The sequence below is a fragment of the Balaenoptera ricei genome, chromosome X, assembly GCF_028023285.1.
Source record: "Balaenoptera ricei isolate mBalRic1 chromosome X, mBalRic1.hap2, whole genome shotgun sequence".
Taxonomy (NCBI): Eukaryota; Metazoa; Chordata; class Mammalia; order Artiodactyla; family Balaenopteridae; genus Balaenoptera; species Balaenoptera ricei.
The window spans coordinates 16,964,749-16,988,559 of NC_082660.1; the positions used below are offsets into that span (position 1 = coordinate 16,964,749).

The following is a 23,811-nucleotide window of genomic DNA, read 5'->3' on the forward strand; positions in this document are numbered from 1 at the left end:
AACTTTCTGTCTACAAGTGAATAACTCCGGAGACTGGGTTCTAGGTCATAGCACACAGGCAGTCATAGGAAGTCACATCCCCTGAGACTCAGTGGCCCCTTGGGCTGCTTTGTTGAGACCATGCTGTCACAGGGCTTTGTAAGGGCACACTGTTATCTTTCGGCCTTATTTCCATGTTCTGGATAATTTCTTACCATCGGTGAGCATTGAACACCTCATACCAGCCATCGGAGCTGTCACCATACAGGGGTGGCCCCTGAGAAGCCTTCAGAAGGCCAGTTCCACTGAGCAAATGGGAGTTGCTTCTTTCCTCCCAGGGATGCCAGCAAGATTCAGTTTGTTCTAAAACAACCATGAAGACCCACTGCAGGGGCTGCATTCAACCCCACAAGCTCTTCGAACATCTACTGTGCAGGACCTAGCGCCTTCCTAGCTATCACCTCTTTAGTGACAACTTTCTGACTGTCTCAAAGATAAGCCTGCACGCGCTACTAGGAAAATGCGATTGAAAGACAAGTACAACCAACAGAGAGCTGTGGGCTCTTGATTCGAAAAAGAAGTTTCTTTAAGCAAAAGTTTAATTCCTTCGGACTCTATTCCTTACATTTTGCATTTCGTGAGATGGGGAAAGCTTGCCTTAATACTTTCTTGGAAGTCCAGAAGGCTGGCTGCTTTAGACCTTTCCCCTAGCACCAACCATCCCTCAGAGCCAACCGGAAGAATTAAACTTGGCATTTCCTAACTGCTGCACAGAAGCTTCTCACTTACTTACCACGGAGCTGAAGGCACTCACCACTCCATGTCTCTCATTGGCCTAAAAGGCCCACATTGGGCATCTGATAGAAAGCCCATGTTTGGCATCTGATCCAATATTTATGCACACAGAACGTGAAACAACACAAAACAGCCGGCGTGGATTGAGTTAGATAAACACCACCCTAATTTGGCCTGTTGGAAACTAGGGGGAAAGGGGGAGCAACTGGTTCAGGGGATACTATTTTCAAATCCCATGGTCTTGCTTCCAGGTACGATGGGAACTTGAACCAACAGTAAAGCCAAGCTCTGCTGCTGTGAGTAGACACATGGATAATAACCCTTGCAAAAGCGAGCTCAGATGAAAAGGTTCTAGAATTAGATAGTGGTGATGGTTGCATGGCTGTGAAGAAATCAAAGATAGAGTTGTATACTTTAAAAGGAAGGAATTTTTATGGTACGTGAATGATATCTCAATAGTTTTTTTAAATAAAAAGAATCAGAACTACAATTCTCCATGGGGCTTCTGGCCCTTCTCCGCTATAAGCAGCTGCTTTAGCAAAACACCTCTGCTCTCAGGGGCAGGAGAGCCTGTCAGCTCCCCTGGGGGCACCAAAGCTGTGGCCCCGGGGTCAACCCCAGCTCTGCCAAGTTCCGGCTGTGTGTCCCTGAGAAAGTAACCCTCTCCTACCTACCTCACATCCTGGACTAGTCTTAGGACCACCTCGCATACAGCAGGAACTCAGGACGAGCCGACTGTTAAGGTTCATTCCTGCAGGAGAAGCTTAAACCATGGCGAGTAGAGGCCACTGCTTCCCACCTCCTGAGATCACAGCATATCCCGGGGAGGGGGAGGCATCAGTTGGAGGTCTTTGGAGGTTGGTACCAAGCCTCATGTCTAAATTTCCCCGACTTAAACCTTGAACCATAACTGGCACCCACGCCTTGGACCCCGCTCCTGACTTTATCATTTCCTCACTAACTTCTGGGTCCTTATCCCCAGCCCACCAGAGATGCTGAACTCGGTTGACCCTCAGGAGACACTAAAGCACGTGCTCTCTCTCTCCAGGAACAAATGATCAACCCACCCTGGTCCCATCATGCACTAAATTCTCACCTCGCTTGGATATGTCGCTGATCTCTATTTCTATTCCAAATTCTATTTCTCTATCAGACTACACTGTTTTAGGGAGTTCCCTGGTGGCCTGGTGGTTAGGATTCCGTGCCTTCACTGCCGTGGCCTGGGTTCAATCCCTGGTCAGGGAACTGAGATCCCGCAAGCTGTGTGGCAGGGCCAAAAAATAAAAAATAAAAACAAAAAGACTATACTGTTTTAATTATGGAAGTTTTACCATATATTTGATGGTTTGTTGGGGGAAGCCTCCCTTTTAAAAAACTCACTTTATAAGTTTCTTAGCTTTGTGTTCATTTTCTTACATGAACTGTACAATTACATCTTTTTTTTTTGGCCACGCAGCACAGCTTATGGGATCTTAGTTCCCTGACCAGGGATCAAACTTGGGCCCTCGGCAGTGAAAGCACCGAGTCTAACCACTGGACTGCCAGGGAATTCCTGTACAGTTATATTTTCAAGTTGCAAAACAGAAATCCCATGGAGTGGAACTTCATTTAATTTACACAAATGTGAGGGTGGGTCACCTACTCATCTTCTTCGGGTGTGTAGGTCTTCCCATTCAGGGGACATGGCATGTCTTTCCATTTACATCTATTCTTATGTCCCCTGGTCAAGTTTTAGACAAAGCTTGTTCTTTCTAGGAATTTTATGAGTTTTTTTAGGATCCATTTTCTGTTTACTTTTAATGTGTAAGAAAACTATCGATTTTTCTTCACTTAGTGGTTAGCTCCCCTGTGGAACTATTCTGAGTTTCCCAGTTGTTTCCCATGGATTCCCCACAAAAAGACTATCTGTAAAGGTTTCTCTTTTCTAATGTTCCTAAGAGCTCTCGCTCCATTTTCTTATATAATTGTGCTGAGTGATGCTAAAGAGTGGGGATGGAGGTCACTCAGTGTTGTGCCCCAATGTAATGGATATAACAACTCTAGAAACAAGCTAGTTCTTTACACTTGCTTTCCAAATGAAAAAAAATTACAAAAGCATTTGACTAATAGGAAACCTGTATATACTAAGAAAAATTTAGAATATTCACAAAATAGAAATTGCTCTTGGGAGTGACTAGACGTTCACTATGACACTCTGGCCAGAGCTCATGATGACAGAAGCTACTTATAATGCTGCTGTCAAAGGCCAGCACGTGGAAAAAATGAGGATGTCCACTCGTGTGCCCTCACCAGAGGCTTTGTCATCAGAGCTGGGGACAGCTGCGTTAACTAGGCCCTCGGCTTCGGAGGTGGCAGCCCAGCAGTTACCACAAGGATCTGACATCCCCATTCCAGTCCTGGCCCTCCTGGCTCCTGGTCTTGGCTGGTATTGTCTCCCAGGCGGTAGACAAGCCATGATTTAGATACAGAAAAAAAGTTGGTGTGGGTTTCAGCTTACTGGAAAACAGGGGTCACCATTCCCATTATAATTCTGTTTAAATGCCAGATTGCTCTACGGAATGTTTTTGGAGATTACACTAAGGTTAACTGCATCTTAGCTAGCTAGCAGTCCCTCGCATCAGTGGTATGAAAGTACAGCAACTTTACTTACAAGTTCATCATGTCCTGGGACAGCTCATCACTGAAGCTTATTTCCACAGTTGGTTTCACTTGGAACTGGCAATAGAGGAATTTTAATGAGTTAGACAGGGAAAGGACACCCACACAGGATTTAAAATTTTTTTTCCAAATAGGTTTTCAAAAATCTGGTATCTGGTTTGGTTTCAGCACATTTTTTTCATCGAGCCTACAGAAGCAAACAAAGCACTAGCACGCCATCAGACTCTTCAATGAAAATGTATTTCACGGTAACACAAGGTACACATCGTGCAAATGAGGCATCACCAGGATCACAATGGTGCTGTGAGGTACAACGGATTGCAAGAAAACAGACATTTAGCAAAATAGGGCTATAAGAAAGATGGCAAGGCGTTTTTTTGAAAGTCAGACCATGCTATCATTTTCTATGTGCTTGTCATAAAAGGGATTTTCCCCGATATTCATCAAGATCCATGGCACTGTATTATTGGAGGCATGTATTTTATTTAGTATATACACATACACAAACGTACACAGTTTCCATAACTAATACAGTCTTACACTGTAGCTGGTTTTAAGAGCACATGAACAAGATTACTATGGAGACCTTTTTTGTATCTCCTGGTTGCAAACCTCAGTCAGAATTATGGATCTTTCTAAACTCTTTATTGTACAAGACAAAAAAAAAGGTTTCAAAGAAGAAAAGGTTATTTTAATCTGAAAGTCACATTTCACCACAAGAAATGAAGAAAACACATTATTATATGGCATAAAACGTGTAAAGTATACATTCTACCGTCATTTGTCCCCCGTCCAGATGTTTTTAGGTTCAAGCCTGTTCAAGTGACATATTGGGTCCAGTTCAGGGGCCCCTGTCTCAGAGCACTATGCTTTTCATTTGTACCTGGTTTTATTAGAGTAAACAAACAAACAAAAGCCCCAAGAGCCAAGAGAAAAACAACAGCAACAACATGAAAAGCAACCACCTGGGCAGGAGGTGCACAATTCATTCAGTCCAGAAGCCACTTGAAGGTCTGGAGTGACTACAGCTTGGAGGATTTAAGGTACAACATGAAAAGGTCCTTGGAGATTCAGGTGCCCAAGTCTGGAGGAATACGCCTAAGAGAGCAGACGGACTTCCACGCGGTTCACTGGCTCCCTTACTCAGCCAGACTCACTCCGCTAGCCGCCCAAGGAGCAATGGGGGGCAACACATTTTAAAGGTGGCTAAGTCTAATAATAAAACACGGCTTCTTGATAGTAACTTCCAACAAAGAAACCCCAGAGATGGGGGAAATGTTCCAGAATTTCTTCTCCTTCTAAACACAGACAGGGAGATATGCAGCCCAAGTTTTCAGTATATGTTTAAGTAGAGTCTGGGTAAATGTCTAGGATATTTACAAGAAAAGACATCTAAATGTTTATATGCTCCAAGTCTGGGGATAAGAATGGTTATAAGGTGACTTTCCAAGCCGAAATCACACGGGTTATTCAGAGGATCACTATGATAATAGAGTACAGGAAGTGCTTTATCAGCAGCTGAAGCTCATAAATAGAAATGTAATATGGAACTCTGCTAAAGCCCGACAAGGCCAACGTCTCAAGGGTCTACTGAGAGTGGCCAGCATTTGACATACTAAGTAGGAATACAGTTACATTTTGATTTAATAGTTTGGAATCCAGCGGTTAAGGACGACAGAAGCTTCTTCAGAGGGCCGGCAGCTCAGATTTGACTACCAGCAGCTTCATGGGTTCTCCAAACGCCACCTGTGGCAATTCAAAACCAAAATCAGGTGAAACCAATGGAGAGACAGTATTTTGCAAGTTGTAGCATCTATTCTCTCTCACTAAAATGATCACAGTGTGGGACTTTCTACCTTCTTGGTAATTGCTTTTTCCTTGGCTTATAGAGTCTCTCAACGGAAGTGCTGCAGCATTTTGTGTAGGACTATTCTTTTAGGGGGTCAAATTTTCTTTACGCGGGACTGTCCTAAAACCTGCAGGACGTTTAATGTCGCAAATGCCAGTGCTGCCTCCAGCCACTGTGACAACCACCCACAACACCTTTCCAAACACATTTCCAGCGGGCGTGTTGCCACCTCTGGCTGAGAAGAATTTGATAACTAGACTTATATGACAGATGAAAATATACAAGCAGTATGAATACAATTATTTAGTCAAGATTTTTTTTGGACAGGGATTTTGCACTTCTTTTAGTTAGAAATGTAGGAAATAGATTTGAGAAGCCATGAACACTCTTCTAAGTTTTGTGGATTTTCTGGTCCTTAACTGATAGTGAGGTCAGTGAACCGAAGGGTGCAAGGTATGCTAACAACAAGAGAAATCTCTTACTAAATATTAATCCATGTAACTGTCAGGGAAAGAGAATACTCAGGTGAATTTTTTAAAGTGTCCAAGAAGGCAGCTGCTCTTCCAAACCAGGGATATGGTTTATTCTAAAAACTGCCTGTCATGCATTCCATCTCATGTGTGAAAGGACCACAACTGCTTCCCCTAGAGCCAAGAGAAGCAAACTCCAAAATGCACTGTCTACAGCCAACAGCTGAGGTCAGGTAGAAATAAGTATACGAGACATTGTGACCTCGGCCGTGTGACCTCCCCAACCTGTTTCCTCATTTGAGAAATAGAAAGGTTGGACTAAATCATATCAGTTATTGAAGTTCTATTATAGGAGTGGAATATCATAAAAAATAAGGTGACTGAGATAATGCTGAGAATAGAAAAATTTAAGTCTAAAATGGGAGGAGCAACTGGAACTAAGTTATGAAAGTATTTGATGACAGATTCTAATTATGTTTTTCATCATTCAAAAATAAGCCCCAAACTGAAGCAAATCCAGTATGAGGTGAGTATAACTAAGTACACACAAATCCAGTGTTTATAACCCATAGATATATCTTACTCAAACAAGAAGCTTCTAGAAGCACTTCGACAAGAAAAAAAGGCCAAAGGCGGGGAACGCTTCAGGGCACAAACTTCAGTTCTTCCCCCCCTTACTCCTTCAGGTATGATCCAAGAACAGATGTTTGCTTTGAAAGAATCCAGAGGAAGTCAACAGAACAGCAAACCATTTAGCCCAACACTCACCAATGTATACAAGTGATTCTAGATAGGATGTGGGATGTCACTGAATAAAACTAGGGGGGAAGTTCATTTTATTAACACTACCTTGCACCACTATTACAGCATTCTCTCTTTGTCTGTAAAAAGTTGCTACTTGAGACAGATGGTTGGTCAAACTTTTAGCCAGTGCTTCTACATGCACCCCCTGCCCCGAACAGCAGGGGTGGGCACGCTGGGGTGGCGCAGAAGGCTCTCAGATGAGGATTCACTTGAAATCCATCTCAATTCTTGTACATACCATGAGTCCACATTTGTTTGCTTTTTGTAAAAATAAAACTGACTAGGAGGCTGAGTGACGTTTATCTTATCTTCACAAACCCCAGTTGGAGAGTTACAGATTTAGACTATCATCAAAAGACTGTACCTTTCATTAAAGAGATGTTGTATTTGTCAACAGAAGGTGTTCAGAGTATTTTCTTGGCCAGGACTGTTAAATCCTTCGATCAGGTTTTTGTTACAGTCATCCAGGCTGAGATTTTCACTGGATCTCTTGGGGAAAATGGGGGGGCCAGTGAAATCTAAGAGATCTTGAAGTGCTCGGGCATTACCAGTTCCATTTTGGTCCAGAGATACCCCAGGAATCATTTCACTCACTGGTGAAAATTCTGGGATAGAGATAAGCTCTTCTTTTGAAACAGGACTGGAGGGGGAGGGGGAGAGAGGGAGGGAGAGAGAGAGATGGAGAGATAGACAGACAAACTATTAATTCTATTTGTCATATTTTGTTATACTACTCTTCTTTTCTAGAGAAGATGGATTTAGAGCCAGAGCTTGTGTGTAACACATTATGAAAGATACAAGTTAGTTCAAGTCTGAGACACTGATAGAAGGGAAGCGGATTTGAGACAGGAGGGAAGGGGGCAGGGCACAACCTTTAAAAAAATGACATAGCCCTTGAGGATACAAAAACTGGTTAGAACCGATTAGACCCAGGATGGTGGAAGATTCGACTTCCCTTAGACCCTGAGCCTCATTATACCCTCATTATAATGCATTAGCATATGCTAAAGGACAACGCACAGGCGCCATGAGAGTTCCGAGGCTGACCATAAAAGGCCAAAAAGTAGGTGGTGGCCCAATTCCTGGAAATCCCCGCCCCCTCTCCAAAAGAGTTGGAATAATCCTCACACTTGTTAGCGTATGAAATTACCCAGCCCATAAAAACCAACCCCGCCATATTTCAGGGTCACTCTTGCCTTTTGAGACTGACCGTATTCTGTCCATGGAACGTGCATCTCCCAGCGCCTCTCACCTTCTGAGATGGCCTGCACTCTGTCTCTGGAGTGTGTATCTCCCTAAATAAACTGGCTTTCCCACTTAGTTCTTGGGGCAGAGCCCCCTTGTCTGCCCACTTGTATCCCTCACAAGCGTTCTATATTAATAAATCTACTTCTTGCCTATCACTTTGCCTCTCGCTGAATTCCTTCTGCGCTGAGACATAAAGAACCTGAGCTTCATTAAGTCCTGAGACCAGGTGTGCGATTTCAATTAAAATACGGTGGGTTTGAGTCCCAGCCCATGGGTTCAAGTCCCATCTGAGGTGTGTGGTTTCAGATTGAGCAGGGCTGCGAAGGCCAAGCTCACGCTGCCCATGGGAATAAAGTAAAAACCCGCAGGCACCAGCGCACTACTACAGAGAAGCCAAGCACTTCCAAAACCCTTAAAATGGGAAATGCAAACAGAGCCAATGCCAGAAGCTGAAAGTGAGCTGAAGGTGGGGGGGGGGGTGTCTAATCACCACGGGGTGCCTTGGTGCAGCCTCTCTCTATCAGCACCGCCTCTGGGGAGCAGCTTTCCCTCCCCAGACCTCACTTTCCTCCGCTGCAAAATGCAATCAACAAGCGTTTCTCCCCCCAGGCGACCACGCGGGGAAGACTTTGCGGGAGCCACCTGGAGGACATGCTCAGCTGAGGCCAGGAACGTCGTTAGCAAGGACCCCCGCCACCCACCCGGCCACCTGCAGAGCCGATCTCTCCCACGGTGCCCTCGCTAAAGTGAGGCTTCCACTCCCCCGTCCCCCCCACCCCACCCCCGCGGGCCTCGTCTCTCTCTCTCTCCTCTCCCTAGAGGTGGAAGGAGGAGTTTCTCGTAGTGTGTCAACCAGAGGCCTAGCTCAGATGAGTGGTGGGCTGGGATCTGAGGTCCCCTCACCAGGAGTCTCTCTGAACAGCCAGAGTAGGGCTGCTGTCAGGTTTGTCTGGTTTTTTTTTCTTCCTCCATAAGAGCTTAGAGAAGAATCTAGAAAAACGAGTTGAACTGCAGAAGCTCAGATGATCTGTCTCCCTCACACTGAGCCTAGTTAAGGGGCAGCAGCTGACCTGACGCCACTTCTGGTGGCCGGAGCCTGGGCAAACTGCTTCATTAGTGGGAACACCCGCCCCATCTGCGCCTTGCCCACCTCCATTCCCAGGGTTTGAACAGCTGGTCAGAGCAGGCGGAGGACAGAAGGGCGCCACGAGCTTGGGCGCTGCCCCCAGGAGTCACCCTTCTCCAATACAGAGGTGGCCACACCAAGAACGCAGTGCACACACAAAGCTCCTTCACTTCCTTGAACCATGGCCAGTGCCAGGTCTTGTCCCGCTCCCCCACCCACCCAGAGGCAGAAAGAATAAGCACAACTGCCTCAACATGGCGGCGGGAGGTATTGTGTTATCCTTTAAGACGCCCCAGCAGTTCCCTGTCCCCCTGGGGGCAGAGTGGCACCACTTACAGGAAGTCTGCCACGACAGTGGCGGGTGGTGGCAAGGCCTGAGGAGGCCCTACTCTCAGGCTGCGCAGGACTCGCTCTCCTGGTGACGGAGCAGCTGGACCCTGGGTTCTCCCATATCTGGCTCAAGGCCAGGGTGCACGAGCTGGGATATTTACAGTCAGTGTGCCCTGGGAAAGGCTCTGCTCCCCACCTGCCTCCCCCCAGACTGAGGCTGAGTATTCACAGGCAAGGAGAGAAGTGTAAGCTCCGGCAGGCTGGAGCTCTGGCAGAGCTTGTGCAAAATACTGGCATTCCCTCCTGTCACAGAGAGGACCCCCAGCCCGAATGCCCTGCACTGCACTGTTCCAGCGCCTCTGCCCCAACCCCGGGCTAACTGAGCTCTCCTTTGGTCCAGGATTAATTTGCCAGGCAATGTTATCCACAAACATATACCAGTTAAGAATTCCTTAAGTTGTTAGGATCTGAAAGCAAATTAGTTCCTTTATCAAGTTTCCAATGACAAGTTTACTTAAACATGAGACACTGGACACAGTGAGTGGGCCCTTTTGGTGCCCCACCCAGATCCCCTTTACCTGTGGTTGCGCCCACCCCCCAGCTGCTATGGGCTCACAGCTGCTGCCCTTCCTCTGGACAATTGCCTTTGGCTGATGGGAGCATCCCCACCCTGGGTGCTCCACAGTCGATGGCTGACAAACACAGTGCCATGAAGGCCGCCTCCCTTACTGCAGTCAGACCCCTCTCTGGTGGAAATCCATCCTCCAGAGCTCCACTGGGACCAGCTGAGACCAGATCCTTGCTTAGTGACTCCCCCTGCCCAATCCTGCTTCCCTCCCTCCCCTTTCTCCTGAGAGCTCTCTTCTGATAAATCCCATGCCCTAGAATCCCTGTCCCAGGCTCTGTTTCTAGGGAACTCAACCCAAAACATGGATATTAATTATACCACTGTTAGCTTTCCTGAATGGCAACCGTGCCTACTATAGGTGTGTACAAAGATTTGGGTGTGGAAAAGATGAAGAAATCAACTAAGAGGTGGTGGAGGTATCTGGGGAAGACATGAGGCTCAAATGCAAAAGCAATGGACTTACCTCACATCCATAGACTGAACTTCTTCGGTTGAATCATCCAGACTGTTTGATTTCCCATCAAGGGTGTCCAGATGAACAAGTCCCCCACCTGGTTTAAGTCCATTAGCAAAAACATCCTGGGGGAAAGTCTCTGGGGCAGCACGTTCCACACCATTAACTTCCTGGCAGGTGTTCAAGCCATTGATTTCTGATGGAGAACACAAAGCCATTCTGTCAATCATAAAATATCCCAAACAATGAAATAACAGGGGAAATATCTATAGAGGCAATGAATCCTCTACTTTACCAACAATGCAATATCTTTTGTAAAAAGAACCCCATGTAGTCACCTTCCCAGCGGGAAGAGATGACAAATGACATCATCAGTGTCTGTGCAGGGCTCATGACCCACCGGGGTCATATGCTGTCATATGCTGTACAGGTCCCCAGGCTCTTGAGCCACAAGGCTAAAGAGAAATGTGAAGAGTGACTCTGAGATAGGTATGCGTTTTCTGATTTTGGCTGCCACGAAATAGTCCAACCTGAGGAGCTTTAAGTATACATGATAGAAAAGAGCTGGACTATCCAGAACTCTGGAAGGCAGAAGAAACTGCCGTAGAACAGCAGAGTCAGTTCTTCATAGAACCTGACCAGCAATTAAGCTTCCCGGAAAGCAGGCCGGCCAGCAGATGGCCTGGCTCTGGCACTGGGATTATTAGAGCAACTGAGGAACCTGCCGGTTTCCAAGTGGACCTGACAGACCTGTGCTGGAGATGGAAACTCCACAAGGGAGGGGAAAGTGCACAGGCCCCTTCCAGTAATAAAGCTCTTAGGACCCGTGGGTGCTAGCCCCACAGGAAGCGCCATGAGCCCTCACCTCCTGAAAGGAAGAACCTAAGAACCAGACCTCACGCTCACCTATTTTGTTGGGGACAACTGGTTTTGTCTTATTTTCCACACACACAGCAGGCTGAAGCTCCACTTTCGGGTCTTCTTTCTGAAAACAAATAGAGGGAAGGTTGGCTTTATGTAGAAAGATAAGTGCTTTTGAAAAGTATCAGAGGATATTTGGAACCATGCTGGGCCAAGTGTCTGTTCCACGGTAATTCTTTGAATTTTCTGAGGTTATTACAAATCAGCTGTGTTTCCCTTATTAATATGCCACCATTCTCTTTTTTTATCTGTGGACTATAATGCTTCTCCCTGCATCCCTACCACCACTTCCCTGAGGACATTTTTTTGTTATCACCCCGTCTCTGAAATTCCTCTCTTAGACTCCTCTTTCCTTTCAGGGACCTACAGCCTCCTTAATCTAGCCAGGAACAAAGCAAGGAAGAGCCCATTTTTTTCTGGTTAATCCTCTCTGAGACCTACAATGTCACTGAATATATCCCACCATTCTGTTCTTCTCAGTACATGAATTATGAAAATGGTACTCTGAATGCCTACCTTCACTTCCAGAGACACATCACTCTTCCTTGTTCTCTTCATAATTTCATCTATTCTCTGGGAACCAAAAAGAACCAGGTAAGAGAACTACAAGACCAAAAACATATACAAGTAAGCCAGGTCTATATGCAATTTCACATTCCTCACAAAACTTGTAAAAAAGAAACATCAGCAGAGGATAATGTGTATCGAAAGGTTTTCCATTGATTTTGCAGACATACACCTCTGCCACACGAACAAGGTCAAATGCTTAAGGAGTGAACTAGTAAGTATCTAGAATCAACAATTTATATCCCATCTTTCTCCTTCCTCTCCTTAAGTTACCTAGAAATCAACAAATCACTACCTGTCATTCAAGAGGACCACCCTAAAGAAAGCCAAGCTGAGGTGCAGAAGGGGAGGCTACAGATTGGACACCATGAGAATGGAGCTTTATAATCAGCCTCCTTAAACCCTTTACCCGTCATTAAACGGCCTAAACACCCCAATTAAAAGACAAAAACTGTCAAACTGGATTAAAATAACAAATCCTGACTATATGCTGTTTATAAGAGGCACATTTATAAGGACACACATAGGTTCAAAGTGAAAAAATTTATCATGCAGGTGCTAATCATAAAAGGGCTGACAAAGTAGACTTTAAGAAATATTACTAGAGATAAAGAAGGACGTTTCATAATGATAAAAGGGTCAATTCAATGGGAAAATTTAATAATTTAAAATATAAATCCACCTAACAGTAGAGCTTCAAATTATGTATATAAAAACAAAGATGTATAGAACTGGAAGGAGTAATGGAGAAATACATAATCACAGATGGAGCTTTCAATACCCCTCTCTCAGTAAATGAAAGAACAAGATGACAGAAAACTAATAAAGACACAACAGTATGATCAACGAAATCAACCTAAATAACAATTTTAAGAGCACCGTACCCAACAACTGCAGAACGTAACTGGACTCACTTCCTGTCCCTACCTCACCCTAAGTACTCCTGATCCCTTAGCCCTTACCTTCTTCCTCTCCAGTCGCTCCTGTTCAATCTGTAGCATGATCTGCTCTCTTTCTAGACGCATCTGTTTAGCTGCCTCCTGGGCCTTTGCTTCTGCTGCTTCCTTCTGGTAGAAGCATGTAAAAGAAGGGATAGGCTTTACTAAGCTAAAGAAAACGCTCGTTAATTCCCTGGGGGTTGCACCTATTCCTCCACCTCATCATCTACCCCAAAGTGGGTGCTGCTCCAATATTCAATGTGGATTTACACAGCCTGCTCTATGACACGGCAGACATGGTTGGGTCTCACTCATATGACCTCGGTGCACCATGCAAATCACCTGCAGACAGTCTGCATACAAGGTCAAGGTCTTTTTGTGTCTGAGGGTAGTCTCTGGCCATGAGTATGCATGTGGCTAGAAATTTCAGGAAGTTAATTTCCCCTCAGTAACCTTCAACCATAAGGGGCAGGACTTGGAAGACAAATAACCTAGTTTCCTCACCACTCAGGGGGATAATTCTAAGGCATGGTCCACAGTCTCTCAGAGAGTTCCATAGGGAGCAAGTTCCAGCTGCCCACAGTAACCCACTCACCAATGTGCTTTCCTCTCACTTCCCTACCAGCTTCCTGCGATCATCTCCCAGATAAACTACTGGCACCCAAGTTCTCAGCCAGGGTCTGCCTTCGGGGGAACCCAAACGGACATATAGCAAATATTACCAACTTCACTTCTATTGCCCAAAGTAACTCATATTTATTAACTAGCCCAGCTAAAGAAAAACTTCAAGTAAACGTTATGAGTCATCCAAATTTAACTAATTTTACCTAATACTAACTAAGGCCCTTAAGGAAAGTCTATATAAAGACCTGCACAGTACCTGCTTTTCAATCATGGCCTTTTCCTGCTTTTCTTTTTCTTGTTTTTCCTTTTCTTGCTCTTCTTTCAACAGCAGCTCCTCCTTGGCCCTCCGCTTGGCCTCCTCTGCCGCCTTCCTTTTCTCTTCTTCCTCCTGCCGCTTCTTTTCCTCTTCCTGCTTACGGGCTGCTTCTTCTAGGCGAGGTCTTTCCTCCTCTGCCTTTCTTTGCAATTCCTCTCTCTCCAGCCTTTTGAGAACATAACTGATGTTAGAAGACAACGACGAAGTGCCGAAAAGGTAAACTACCAAGAGCTGTGTGCCAACAGCAGCGCATAGCACGTGACACTGTCACAGACACATGCACGTGAGTTAGCACCCACTTAAGAAAACGACTCATCCTTCCCAGAAAGCCGCTCCAGTCCATACGGTTACCAACAAAATATTAACCAGGGTGGACTTTAAATTCTGTGATACCCAGAGTAATAATGTATTGATTTGTGAACAGACTGTAATGAAGACACAGATGTTCCCTAGCCAATTTACAAATGACCACAGACCCATCATTCTTATTTAATGAGAATTCCTTAAAAGCTGAGTAGGATAAATATTTAAAACCAACTTAAACGCACTACCAAATGTAAAATGGATAGTTAGTGGGAAGCAGCCGCATAGCACAGGGAGATCAGTTCGGTGCTTTGTGTCCACCTAGAGGGGTGGGATAGGGAGGGTGGGAGGGCGACGCAAGAGGGAGGGGATATGGGGATATATGTATACGTATGGCTGATTCACTTTGTTATAAAGCAGAAACTAATACAACATTGTAAAGCAATTATACTCCAATAAAGATGTTAAAAAAAAAACCAACTTAAGCTAGAAAAACAAAACAAAACAAAAACCTCAAAGTGTCTCAGTGGTCACATCTGTGCCAGTCAGCAATTTGAGAGCAGTGACTAGGAGCTCAAAAAGTTCACTTTGGTTTTAATTAGTATGTGACTTCTGAAGCAGCAAATGGAAGAAAATGCTCAACAGAAACTTGACATTTAAGGAATTAAAGCATCTATTTTCCATTTATTTTGGCATTCTTTAAAAAAAATTTTTAGCTTTTATTCTTTGCTAAATGAAAATTAAATGGCATTTAGACATTTTTCATCCACAGATGAATGGTCAGCGATGTAATGATAAAGAGCTTAAGCAGTGAGGGAAAACTCTGTAAAGTCTAAGTGCTTGTTTTTACATTTCTAACGTTCTTCCTGCTCACGTGTGTCACTTTCCTCTTCTATGAAAAAATGTGGATAACTATACTCATTTTGCAGTGAGTTACTGACTGGCAATGTGCCACACGGGCAAGACCAAGACTGCATTCTGATTGTGCCACTTGCTGTGTGACCCTTCCTTGGAAAGTCACTCAACATTTCTGACGCCCATTTAAAAAAAATGGGAATAGCTATATTACTGGCTCCTCGACATCACTGTGGGAATTAAATGAGATAATGCATGGGAAGCACTTAGCACAATGCCTGGTCCTGGGCAGATTCTCAAATGCTAGTTTGTTTTACAATTTAAAATGAACGCTCTCTTCAATTCCCAGTGTCCTTTTAAGCGCATCTATAAATCTGTATGTTTTTCAGAAATTACCTTTATTTGGAAGCATGTATCACTGACTTACTGGGGCGCTGGTATATTGTTATAAATGATCAAGACTTAAAAACAACATCCTTCCACCCTAACGGTTGGCTTCAGGAATCACGGAGGCAATTAGCCTATGCGCCACCAAAGAAATATTTTAAAAGGTAAAAAAATACACAAAGACATTAGCCTAAAACTACAATGGGACATGACAGGTATTCTATGTTCGCAGAGGGTGCAGTGCCTAAAAGCTGGAACAACTGAAATTACTAACAAATATTCTGGAGAACTTTGGAGAAGAGCATTATGGGGTCTAGTCAGAAAGAAACTCACCAGTTCTTAGATTCCTCAATGAAAGACTAGGATGCCCAACACAGGATTATAAAAACCGGATGTGTCAATAACAGAACTTCTCCCAAGGTTAATCAGAGCACTGTTTTAGTATTTCTCTCTCTTTTAAGGAGCCAGTTGTGACTGTCTCAGAGAAGTTAATACACAAAGGAGACGTATATAAATTGACCCACAAACTACTTCATCCTTAGGATCTGAAAAGCCACTCGGTTTCTTCCGTTTTACCATGAGGACTTCAGAGGTGCCCGATGCATAGCCATGCAGTAACGCATCCTCTCAGCCCCTAGGTCTCCATAATCCCCGTCATCACCCACAGCACGAATTCCTCCCCACAGGCCCATAAGCCCCTACAGACAAAATTCCCTCCATTTAACCACACTCTGCTTCCCCCAAAGTAGCTAAGAACTGGCTTTCCCTGTGTGAAACCAAGCCTCTCAAAATTCTCTCCAAGAATAAACATTCTTTCTCTCCCTGCTTAACGAACCAGAGAGGACACGGCTGTGTCATCTCCCCGGTGCCCCTCTGCTGCAGGCAGCCCAACCCCACTGCCCTTGCCGTCGTACCGGCTCCCTCCGGAGCTCACCAGACCCACGTGTACTCCTGTCACCCACCCCAAACCTACCCCCCTTCCTCACCAGGTAGAAAGTAGCAGAAAGCTGTGCACTGTAGTCATCATTCAGTGGCTGCATCCCTCATCCCCGTTCCTAACCACCGGTGAGGGTCTTCTGTGTAACGACCCCCATCTCTCAACCTCCAGACCCCGGCCCCCTCTCGTCCCACCCTCTCACATTTGCACCATGTCCCTGACACATGTTCAGTCTCGGCTCGTTCAATCTCCGGATGAGTATGTGGGTTTCACTTTCTCCCTTCCTTACGTGCTTAAAAGTTTTCATTTAAAAAAGCTTAACCTTCAATGTCCTAACCTTCCCCTTCTTTGACCTGCCCTCACCCGTCCCTCGCCGCCTTCTCTCCTGACCGGCCCCGGGCAGCTCTGTGCCGTCCCTGCATCTACTCCCTCTTCTCTCAGGGCGCCCAGGCTGCCCAGCCACTCCTGAGCATCTGTGGGATGGCATGGGGGCCACTCTGGGCCCTCCTGGGTTGTCAACACTGGTTGGAGTAAGGCCCAGACAAGGCCGACTGGTCATCTTTCCCTGGGCCTCAGCCGCCACGCCAGCCATCCATCCTCATCTCCCAGACCCCCAGGGGAACAGTCCAAACCTCCACTTCTCCACCGTCTTCCACATCCTCCTTAGTCGACGGCATCAGCAACCACTTTACAGAGAAGACCGGGGCCACCTGATCTGCGCTTCCTAAACTTCACTCCTCTACAGCATTCCTGCTCAGGAAATGTCCCCTTTCTTCTGCTTAGATGCAAAGGATTATAAATGCCACCAACCACACTATTAATTCCACACCCTCCCGCACCCGAGTTCCTTCCACCGTTCCCCTCTCTTCCTTCCATTGCTTTGCCCTTCTACACGGACCTTCCCACAGCCTGCAAAACACTCAGGCCTCAGGCCTCCCAAACAATTCTCCTCAGTCCCCTCTCCCCTACATTCTGCTGAGATTCAGGGCCTCCGCCCTCTCACCTCGGCCAAGCTGCTTATGTCTCCACCCCTCTCCATGATTTCCCCCCAAACCTCCATTCATGTCCTAAACCCCAAGACCAACGAACGGGCTTTCCCCAGCCTTGACACGTCTCGCAGGTGCAGGCGGCATTCGACTTCCCTCCTGTGAGGGCCTGGCTCTCCCTTCCTGACTCGGCCGCCACCCCCCGCGCCAGAATGGCCCTGCCTGCCCAGCTCTTACTCCGACAGCCCACCACCCGGAGGCTCAACCGACGAGCTGCCAGGGCTGAGCGGTGCCAGGACCTCTGCCGGCAGGGCCGGGCCACCTCTGGCACGGACACCGAGCTGCAGCCTGGCTATGCGACCCTGCTGATGGAGGGTGCCTAACTCAACTACCTTTCCACTTGCGCCCACAGCAGCTATCTTAACTTCTTAACGTGACTCATTTTGGAATCCCAGTAAGATCTCTTTGCTTCTAGTTTCTGCCAGTGCCTTCCCCGGGGCGGACCCAGGGTCTAGGGTTTCTTGCTCCAACTCCAAGAATCCTGATTTCTATCTTGGGCCATCCACGAGCCCAGGTGCCGTGCCCTGTTCTACATGCTTCCAGGAGACCCCCAGGGTCACTGCTAGCGGGGACTGGACCAGCATTTGCCCTTTCTCCGGGCCCAGCTGTCTGGACACCTTGTCAGCCCTTCTGCTCTGAGCAGTCTCGTCCCTGACTCGGATGGCATTTTCCTCACCAGTTTGTGACAGTGATTGGCTTTCCACGGTTTGGCTCAAGTATCTTTATTTTCTCTATATTCTCTCATCTGGCAACTACACTTGTGTGGCTTCAACTACTGACTCTTAAGCACAAAACAGGCGTGAGGATGATCTTATTCCAAGAGGTGTCCGCTGTGTTCCAGGCCCTGGTTGTGTGGTCCTGTACTTTCTCACCTCCCACGTGGTGCTAGCAAAGCTTCATATTCTGGCAAGAGAGGGGAAAACTGATTTTGGGTCGAGTGTATTGCTCTCATTTTTACCTAGGCCCCAGGCTTCAATTCCATTTCTAATCACCTGGATATCTTGCAGGCACCTTAAAACTTAGTTTATCTACAATCACATGGCTTGTTTTTACCCTCTAAAATCAATTCCTTCTGTCCTTCCTTTATCTGTCATTGGGTGTACCATTCTCCTAAGTGCTTAGAATCAAACCTTGGTGTCGACTTTGAATGGGCCCATTTCTGTTGAACCCGCCTTCTCTCCTCCAGCTCCAGCTCCACCACACTGCGCTGCCTCCTCTTAACCCGCGATTGCAATGGCTTCTCAGTTGGGCCTCTTCCTCCTTCTCTACCTTTCCTGTATGTTTACTGAGCGCCAGCACCAGTGATCCAAAGACTGTATCCCGGCCTTTTAAGGTGCTTAGTTGGGGGAAGTAGGCCTGTGAACAAATGAGGAGGCTCTGTGATCAGCCGACCAGCCGGGCTGGGTGGGTGAAGAGTGGGAGAGTTCTGTTCTCTCCCAGGGGCAGGGCTGGAAAGGCTTGCAGACAGGGAGCAAGGCTTGACCCGAGTCGGAGAATGGAAAATGTGTCTGGTGACAAGGAGCTCGAGGCCACGGGAGGCAGCGTGAAAGCAGATGAGGAGGTGTGGAGCTGCAGGGGACGGGGGTGCTCAGGCTGTGGCAGGCCTCCTGTGGGCAGGGGAGTCACTGGCTTGTTAAAGGACAGGAGCAGGACAAGGACACTTATTTGAGAACAGGCACTGGGGACACAGTGTAGACAGTGGATGAGCTCTGGGAGACCTAGAGCAGGGAGCTCAGTGCGGATGCCACGGACACAGTCCAGGTGAGAGACCACAGGGGTCAGAGCTCAGGAGGGGAGGAGTGGCTGGAGGGGAAGGGAGACGAGAGAGATGCTAGAGGCGGCCGAGACAGACCTGACAGGGGACGGGATACTGAGGAGGAAGGAGAGGGGAAAGTTGAGAGCTGGCTCGGACACTTCTGATCTGGGTGCCTGGAGACATGGAGGACAGAGCTTGTGAAAGGAAAAGGAAGTCTGCGAGAAAGACACTAAGGTGTGCTTTGGAAATGCTCAATTTCAGATGCGTGTGGGACACACTTAAAGGAAAGCATAAAGCAGTTGGAAATACTGCCTGCAGGTTCTAGACCAGTGCTAGCCAATAGACCTTGCTGTGATGAGGGAAACGTTCTAGAGATTTGTGCAGTCCGATATGGTAGCCACTAGCCATGTAGCTACTGAGCATTTGAAATGTGGCCATACGGCTGGGAAACTGAATTGGACTTGATCTTAGTGTATTTCCATTTCGGTGGCCGCCTGGGACTAGAGGCGGTGGTACTGGACAGCACAGGTTCAGGAGGCATCAGTACACATGTGTGATTTAATGCCTCCCTTGTACCAGGAAGTACTGAAGGTTTACAGAGCAAGATGAAATTAGCTTCAGAAATAGATGGTAAAACGAGGCAAAGAAAAGATGAGGGCAGAAAGGGAGATGAGAGCAGAGTTGGGTCAGCACCTCAAATGCTGAGCATGAGGACGCTGTGTGAAATGCGAGCCCCAAACTTTGAAGCCAGAGGAAGCTGGCAGCGCGATGGGGGTGCGGGCAGGGCAGGAGGGCACAGCGCTGCTCGGGAAGGGCTTGTCAGGTGAAGCTGGCCAAGGACTGAGGGCTGGGCGCCCAGGTGATGCGTGAGGGGCTGAGCGGGAGACAGAGGAGACTGAGAAGGAGAGGCCAGAGAAGCAAGGGCAAGCGCGACACGGTCAAAGCCAACCAAGAAATGGATTAGGAGTCTGGCAATTAGGAGGAATGCTGAGTGTGAGGTCTGCAGACTGAGTGTGAGTAGAGGAAATAGAGACAGGCAGTACAGTCAATTCTTTGAGGAGCTGCGCTGTGAAGGAAACGGGACAGGCTGCTGGCTGGAAGGCAGAGAGCTGCACCTTCCCTAGCACAAGCTACAGGCACGCGACTCACCTGCTCAGGGCCTGCACATCCCAAGCCCTGTCACTGAGGTCCTGCGACTCACCTTCCTCTCCTGGGACCTCCCTTCACACATCCTGCGGCCCACCCAACCCAGCCCAAGCACACCACTCAATAAAAAGACCTGCTGCTGTTGACCAAAAGGTTGGAGGTGGGAAAATCATCAGAGAAGTCCAGAGTTCAAAGAAGGAACCAGCCAGACCTCCCCGCTACCCCTTCAAATAAATAAATCAGCAGAAGTGTAATGACAGACCACAAAAGACTTGCCAAGGTCACTTAAGGATGAAGAATATTCTATCACTGATTAAACTCAGCGCCATGGCTGAGTGAAGCACGGCCACGTGGCTGGCTCCCTGTCACATTAAATCCTCTCACCAGTGCTGGACTGGACTCTGTGGTCATCCTAAGAGCTTCCTTTATCAACTTAATGATAAAATCTACCTTGCCCTTCAACATGCATTTCTCTCTGAATACTAAGACCAGAATAGGCAGAACTGTCTGTATTTTGACCAAGTGCCCCAGGGGCCAATGCAGTGGTTCTCAAACCCTGGTGAGCTACTGAAGCGGGACACGGCCTGGGCCTCTGTATTTTCACCGCAACCCCTGACTGACTCTGACACCCTCCGAAGTTTAGGGACCACTGCCAAGACATCTTCTTTCGTGCTCCAGGATGGGAGTCCCCGTACCTCGCGTCTCAAGGACTATGAGGTCGGCTTCGGCCCCAGCTAGGAGCCTCTGCTCAACCCTCCTTTCTCTTACCTGGGGGTGAGAGTTAGAATAATTTGGGGGAAAAAACATGATTCAGGAAGCAGAATCAAGATGTCTACATCCGGAACCTCCTGTCTTTTCAGGCAGAACCTCATTCTATAAACAAAACTCAAACTCCTTTGATAGCTCTACGAGGCCTGGCTGGTCCTAGAGTCCATGCTGAGAACAGGGGCTGTCGGTAACCCTGAGATCCAGGAGCTGGGAGCTTCCGCGTGATCTGAAAAGGTCTGAGCACCCCCTTACCTGTCTTGCTCTTCCTTCTCCAGACGTTCTTGCTCCTCCTGTTCCTTCTGCAGCCGGGCCTGTCGTCTCTTTTCGGCCAGCATCTTTGCGGCCTCTCCTGCATCAGTGGTGCCCGCTGTGGGCTTCCACGAGGCTGCGTTGGAGGAAAAGATCAAGGGAAATGAAACAGTGACTGCACTCACACGGCAGCTACCACTTGGAATTGAAAAATCCAACCCAGTGGGTGATGGGAAATGCTGCCAGGACCAGCACAATCAGCCACCAAGCAGAGAGGCTGCAACAGGCTGGCTGTGACCCTGGACGCATTCCACCACGGAGGGCAGTGGAAAGGCGACGGGGAGAGACAGGGTCACCAGCAAGTCCCAAGGCAGCCACCACCGCTGCGCCGATCTGGGTGAACCCACCGCAGCTGTCACGGAAGCTTCAAGGACTAAAGGAAGACCCGCTCTGTGGGAAGGGCAGATGCTGGCTGGATGCAGCTGAGCACCCCCGTGGGCTTCCACGGCTAGGAGCAGCGTCAGCCCCTCGGTCTCCTCTGCCAGGAGACCCTTAGGAGAGCGAGGGGAAGGACTCGGGGTGACATGCAAGCCTGAGAGAGTGGCACGAGGGCATGGAGTTGTCTCCGGGAAAAATCCCCGTCTCTTCCCCAAACCCGAGACTGCCGCGTGGATGGAGTCAGAGGGAGAACCAGCAGGGCGAGGAGGGCCTACCTCCACCACCCTCGGCCTTCCCTGCCGCGGCCTCATGCTTCTCGGTGGCGTGTCTGTCTGCCACGTGCTTCTCTGGGGCCTCCTCCCCAGGTGGGCCGGCTGCCTGCTGAGCCAGGGCGCCCTCCCTTTCCTTGTTGCTCTTCTCTTTCTCTGCTTTCTTCTTGGGTGTTTCCTGGCCAGAAAAGGCGGGGAAGCGGTACTTCACCGGAGACCCTGGGTATGGCGGCTTCACGTTCTTTGGAGACTGTGGATATGCTTTTGAAGTTGCCCTGGAAAACCAAAACCACGCCAGAAGATGATTACCGGGCCTGACCACAGAACCCTCTGTTCCAAAGATACCTGGTTCCAAAGAGTTGAACAATTTCACCCTTCAAGGGGAACAAATGTAAGGTGGAGCACACACTCAGAAGTCCCTGAAGTAGGACTTCCCTGGTGGCGCAGTGGTTAAGAATCCGCCTGCCAATGCAGGGGACACGGGTTCAAGCCCTGGTCCAGGAAGATCCCACATGCCGCGGAGCAACTAAGCCCGCACGCCACAACTACTGAAGCCCGCGTGCCTAGAGTCCGTGCTCTGCAACAAGAGAAGCTAGTGCAACGAGAAGCCAGCGCACCGCAACGAAGAGTAGCCCCCACTCGCCGCAACTAGAGAAAGCCTGCATGCGGCAACGAAGACCCAACGCAGCCAAGAAATATAAATAAATAAGTAAGTAAGTAAGTAAGTAAGTAAGAAGTCCCTGAAGTATTATCACCCTAACAGGAACATATGGTATCTAGAAGATGTCCCTGGTGGAAGGGACAATATTTTAGGAAGCCCAGCCGATGACGTCATGTCCGAATTTCACTTAAGTTTGACGACAACATAAGAATAAAGTGTTAGGCATTTTCCTACCTCCTCTTTTTAGAGGAGCACCAGGGTTGGATGTGGCTTCAGCATATGGCAATGAACGACCCTGCTCCCATTTTTTTCTATTATGGCAAAATACAAACAACATGAACTTTACCATCTTAACCACTTTGAAGTGTACAGTTCAGTGGCATTAAGTACATTCACTCTGTGGTGCAACCATCCCCACCGTCCATCTCCAGAACTCTGTACTCTTTAAACACTAACTCCATATTCCCACCTCTCCCCAGCCCCTGGCAACCACCTTGCCACTTTCTGTCTCCAGGAATTTGACAATTCCGCATACCTCATAGAAGTGGAATCATACAGCATTTGCCCTTTTGTGTCCGGCTTATTTCCCTCTGCATAATGTCTTCAATGTTTCTAGTTCCTTTTTTTTTTTAATTCACCACTACTGAGGTATAATTGACATCTGGTTCCTTTTCAAGTTCTGAGAAACAAAGTCAGCCAAGAGGTGGGGACAGGGGGTGTCTTTTTGGAGGTTCCTAAGGTTTAAAAGACTCTCTCCTGCTACTGGGAAGACGCAAAAGGTGAGGGCAAGCCCGTGTCTACCGAGGAAAACACCACTTTGTTAAAATGCAGGACCCTGTCTTACATCTGTTGGAAGAAGGTCCATTACAGGTGTGCTGGCCTAGGCCTGGCTCCTGGTGACGTAGATAACAGCCTAGCTTCAGTTGCCGAGGGTACCCAAAGTTCGCACAGGGGTGAGACATTTGTACAGAGTACTTTTTAGGAAGAACATAAAGTAATCTGTTCGTAAATTACGCATTGTCACTCTCAATCCTGTAGCAGGCTGAACCATATGAAATTGCTAATGTTCAACCATTTTTGATCTATAAAAACAGAAATAAAAATGGCAACTCAACGTAATATTAAAGGCCAATTTCTCACCAGAGACCTAAAGAGTTTCCTAATCAGATCCTGGTGGTAAGGAAAAAATATAATCAGATCAATATTAAACTTGGTCTTGAGCTGGAAAATAATCCTCAAGTGGTATGTGGACTGGAAAAGATGCAGGCCAGTTTTCCAATGATGCTCTC

General features: G+C 47.4%; 1 protein-coding gene across 12 annotated transcripts in view; it reads right to left on the reverse strand.

The window, feature by feature from the left end:
* Positions 1-3,663: 3,663 nt before the first annotated feature.
* The window catches only part of MAP7D2 (MAP7 domain containing 2), a 105,911-nt gene continuing 85,763 nt past the window's right edge, over positions 3,664-23,811 (reverse strand). For 10 of the 12 annotated variants that reach the window (XM_059911150.1, XM_059911162.1, XM_059911161.1 and 7 more), the window contains 9 exons: positions 21,868-22,136; positions 21,158-21,290; positions 13,648-13,873; positions 12,792-12,896; positions 11,779-11,835; positions 11,248-11,326; positions 10,351-10,537; positions 6,920-7,195; positions 3,664-5,178 (listed from right to left, as the gene is read on the reverse strand). In XM_059911150.1, coding sequence (XP_059767133.1) covers positions 6,946-7,195; positions 10,351-10,537; positions 11,248-11,326; positions 11,779-11,835; positions 12,792-12,896; positions 13,648-13,873; positions 21,158-21,290; positions 21,868-22,136 — 1,306 coding nt within the window. In that variant the 3' untranslated portion in view covers positions 3,664-5,178; positions 6,920-6,945. Of the gene's footprint in view, positions 5,179-6,919; positions 7,196-10,350; positions 10,538-11,247; positions 11,327-11,778; positions 11,836-12,791; positions 12,897-13,647; positions 13,874-21,157; positions 21,291-21,867; positions 22,137-23,811 lie in introns of those variants that run through there. The other 2 variants (XM_059911156.1, XM_059911155.1) reach the window with 2 other exon arrangements.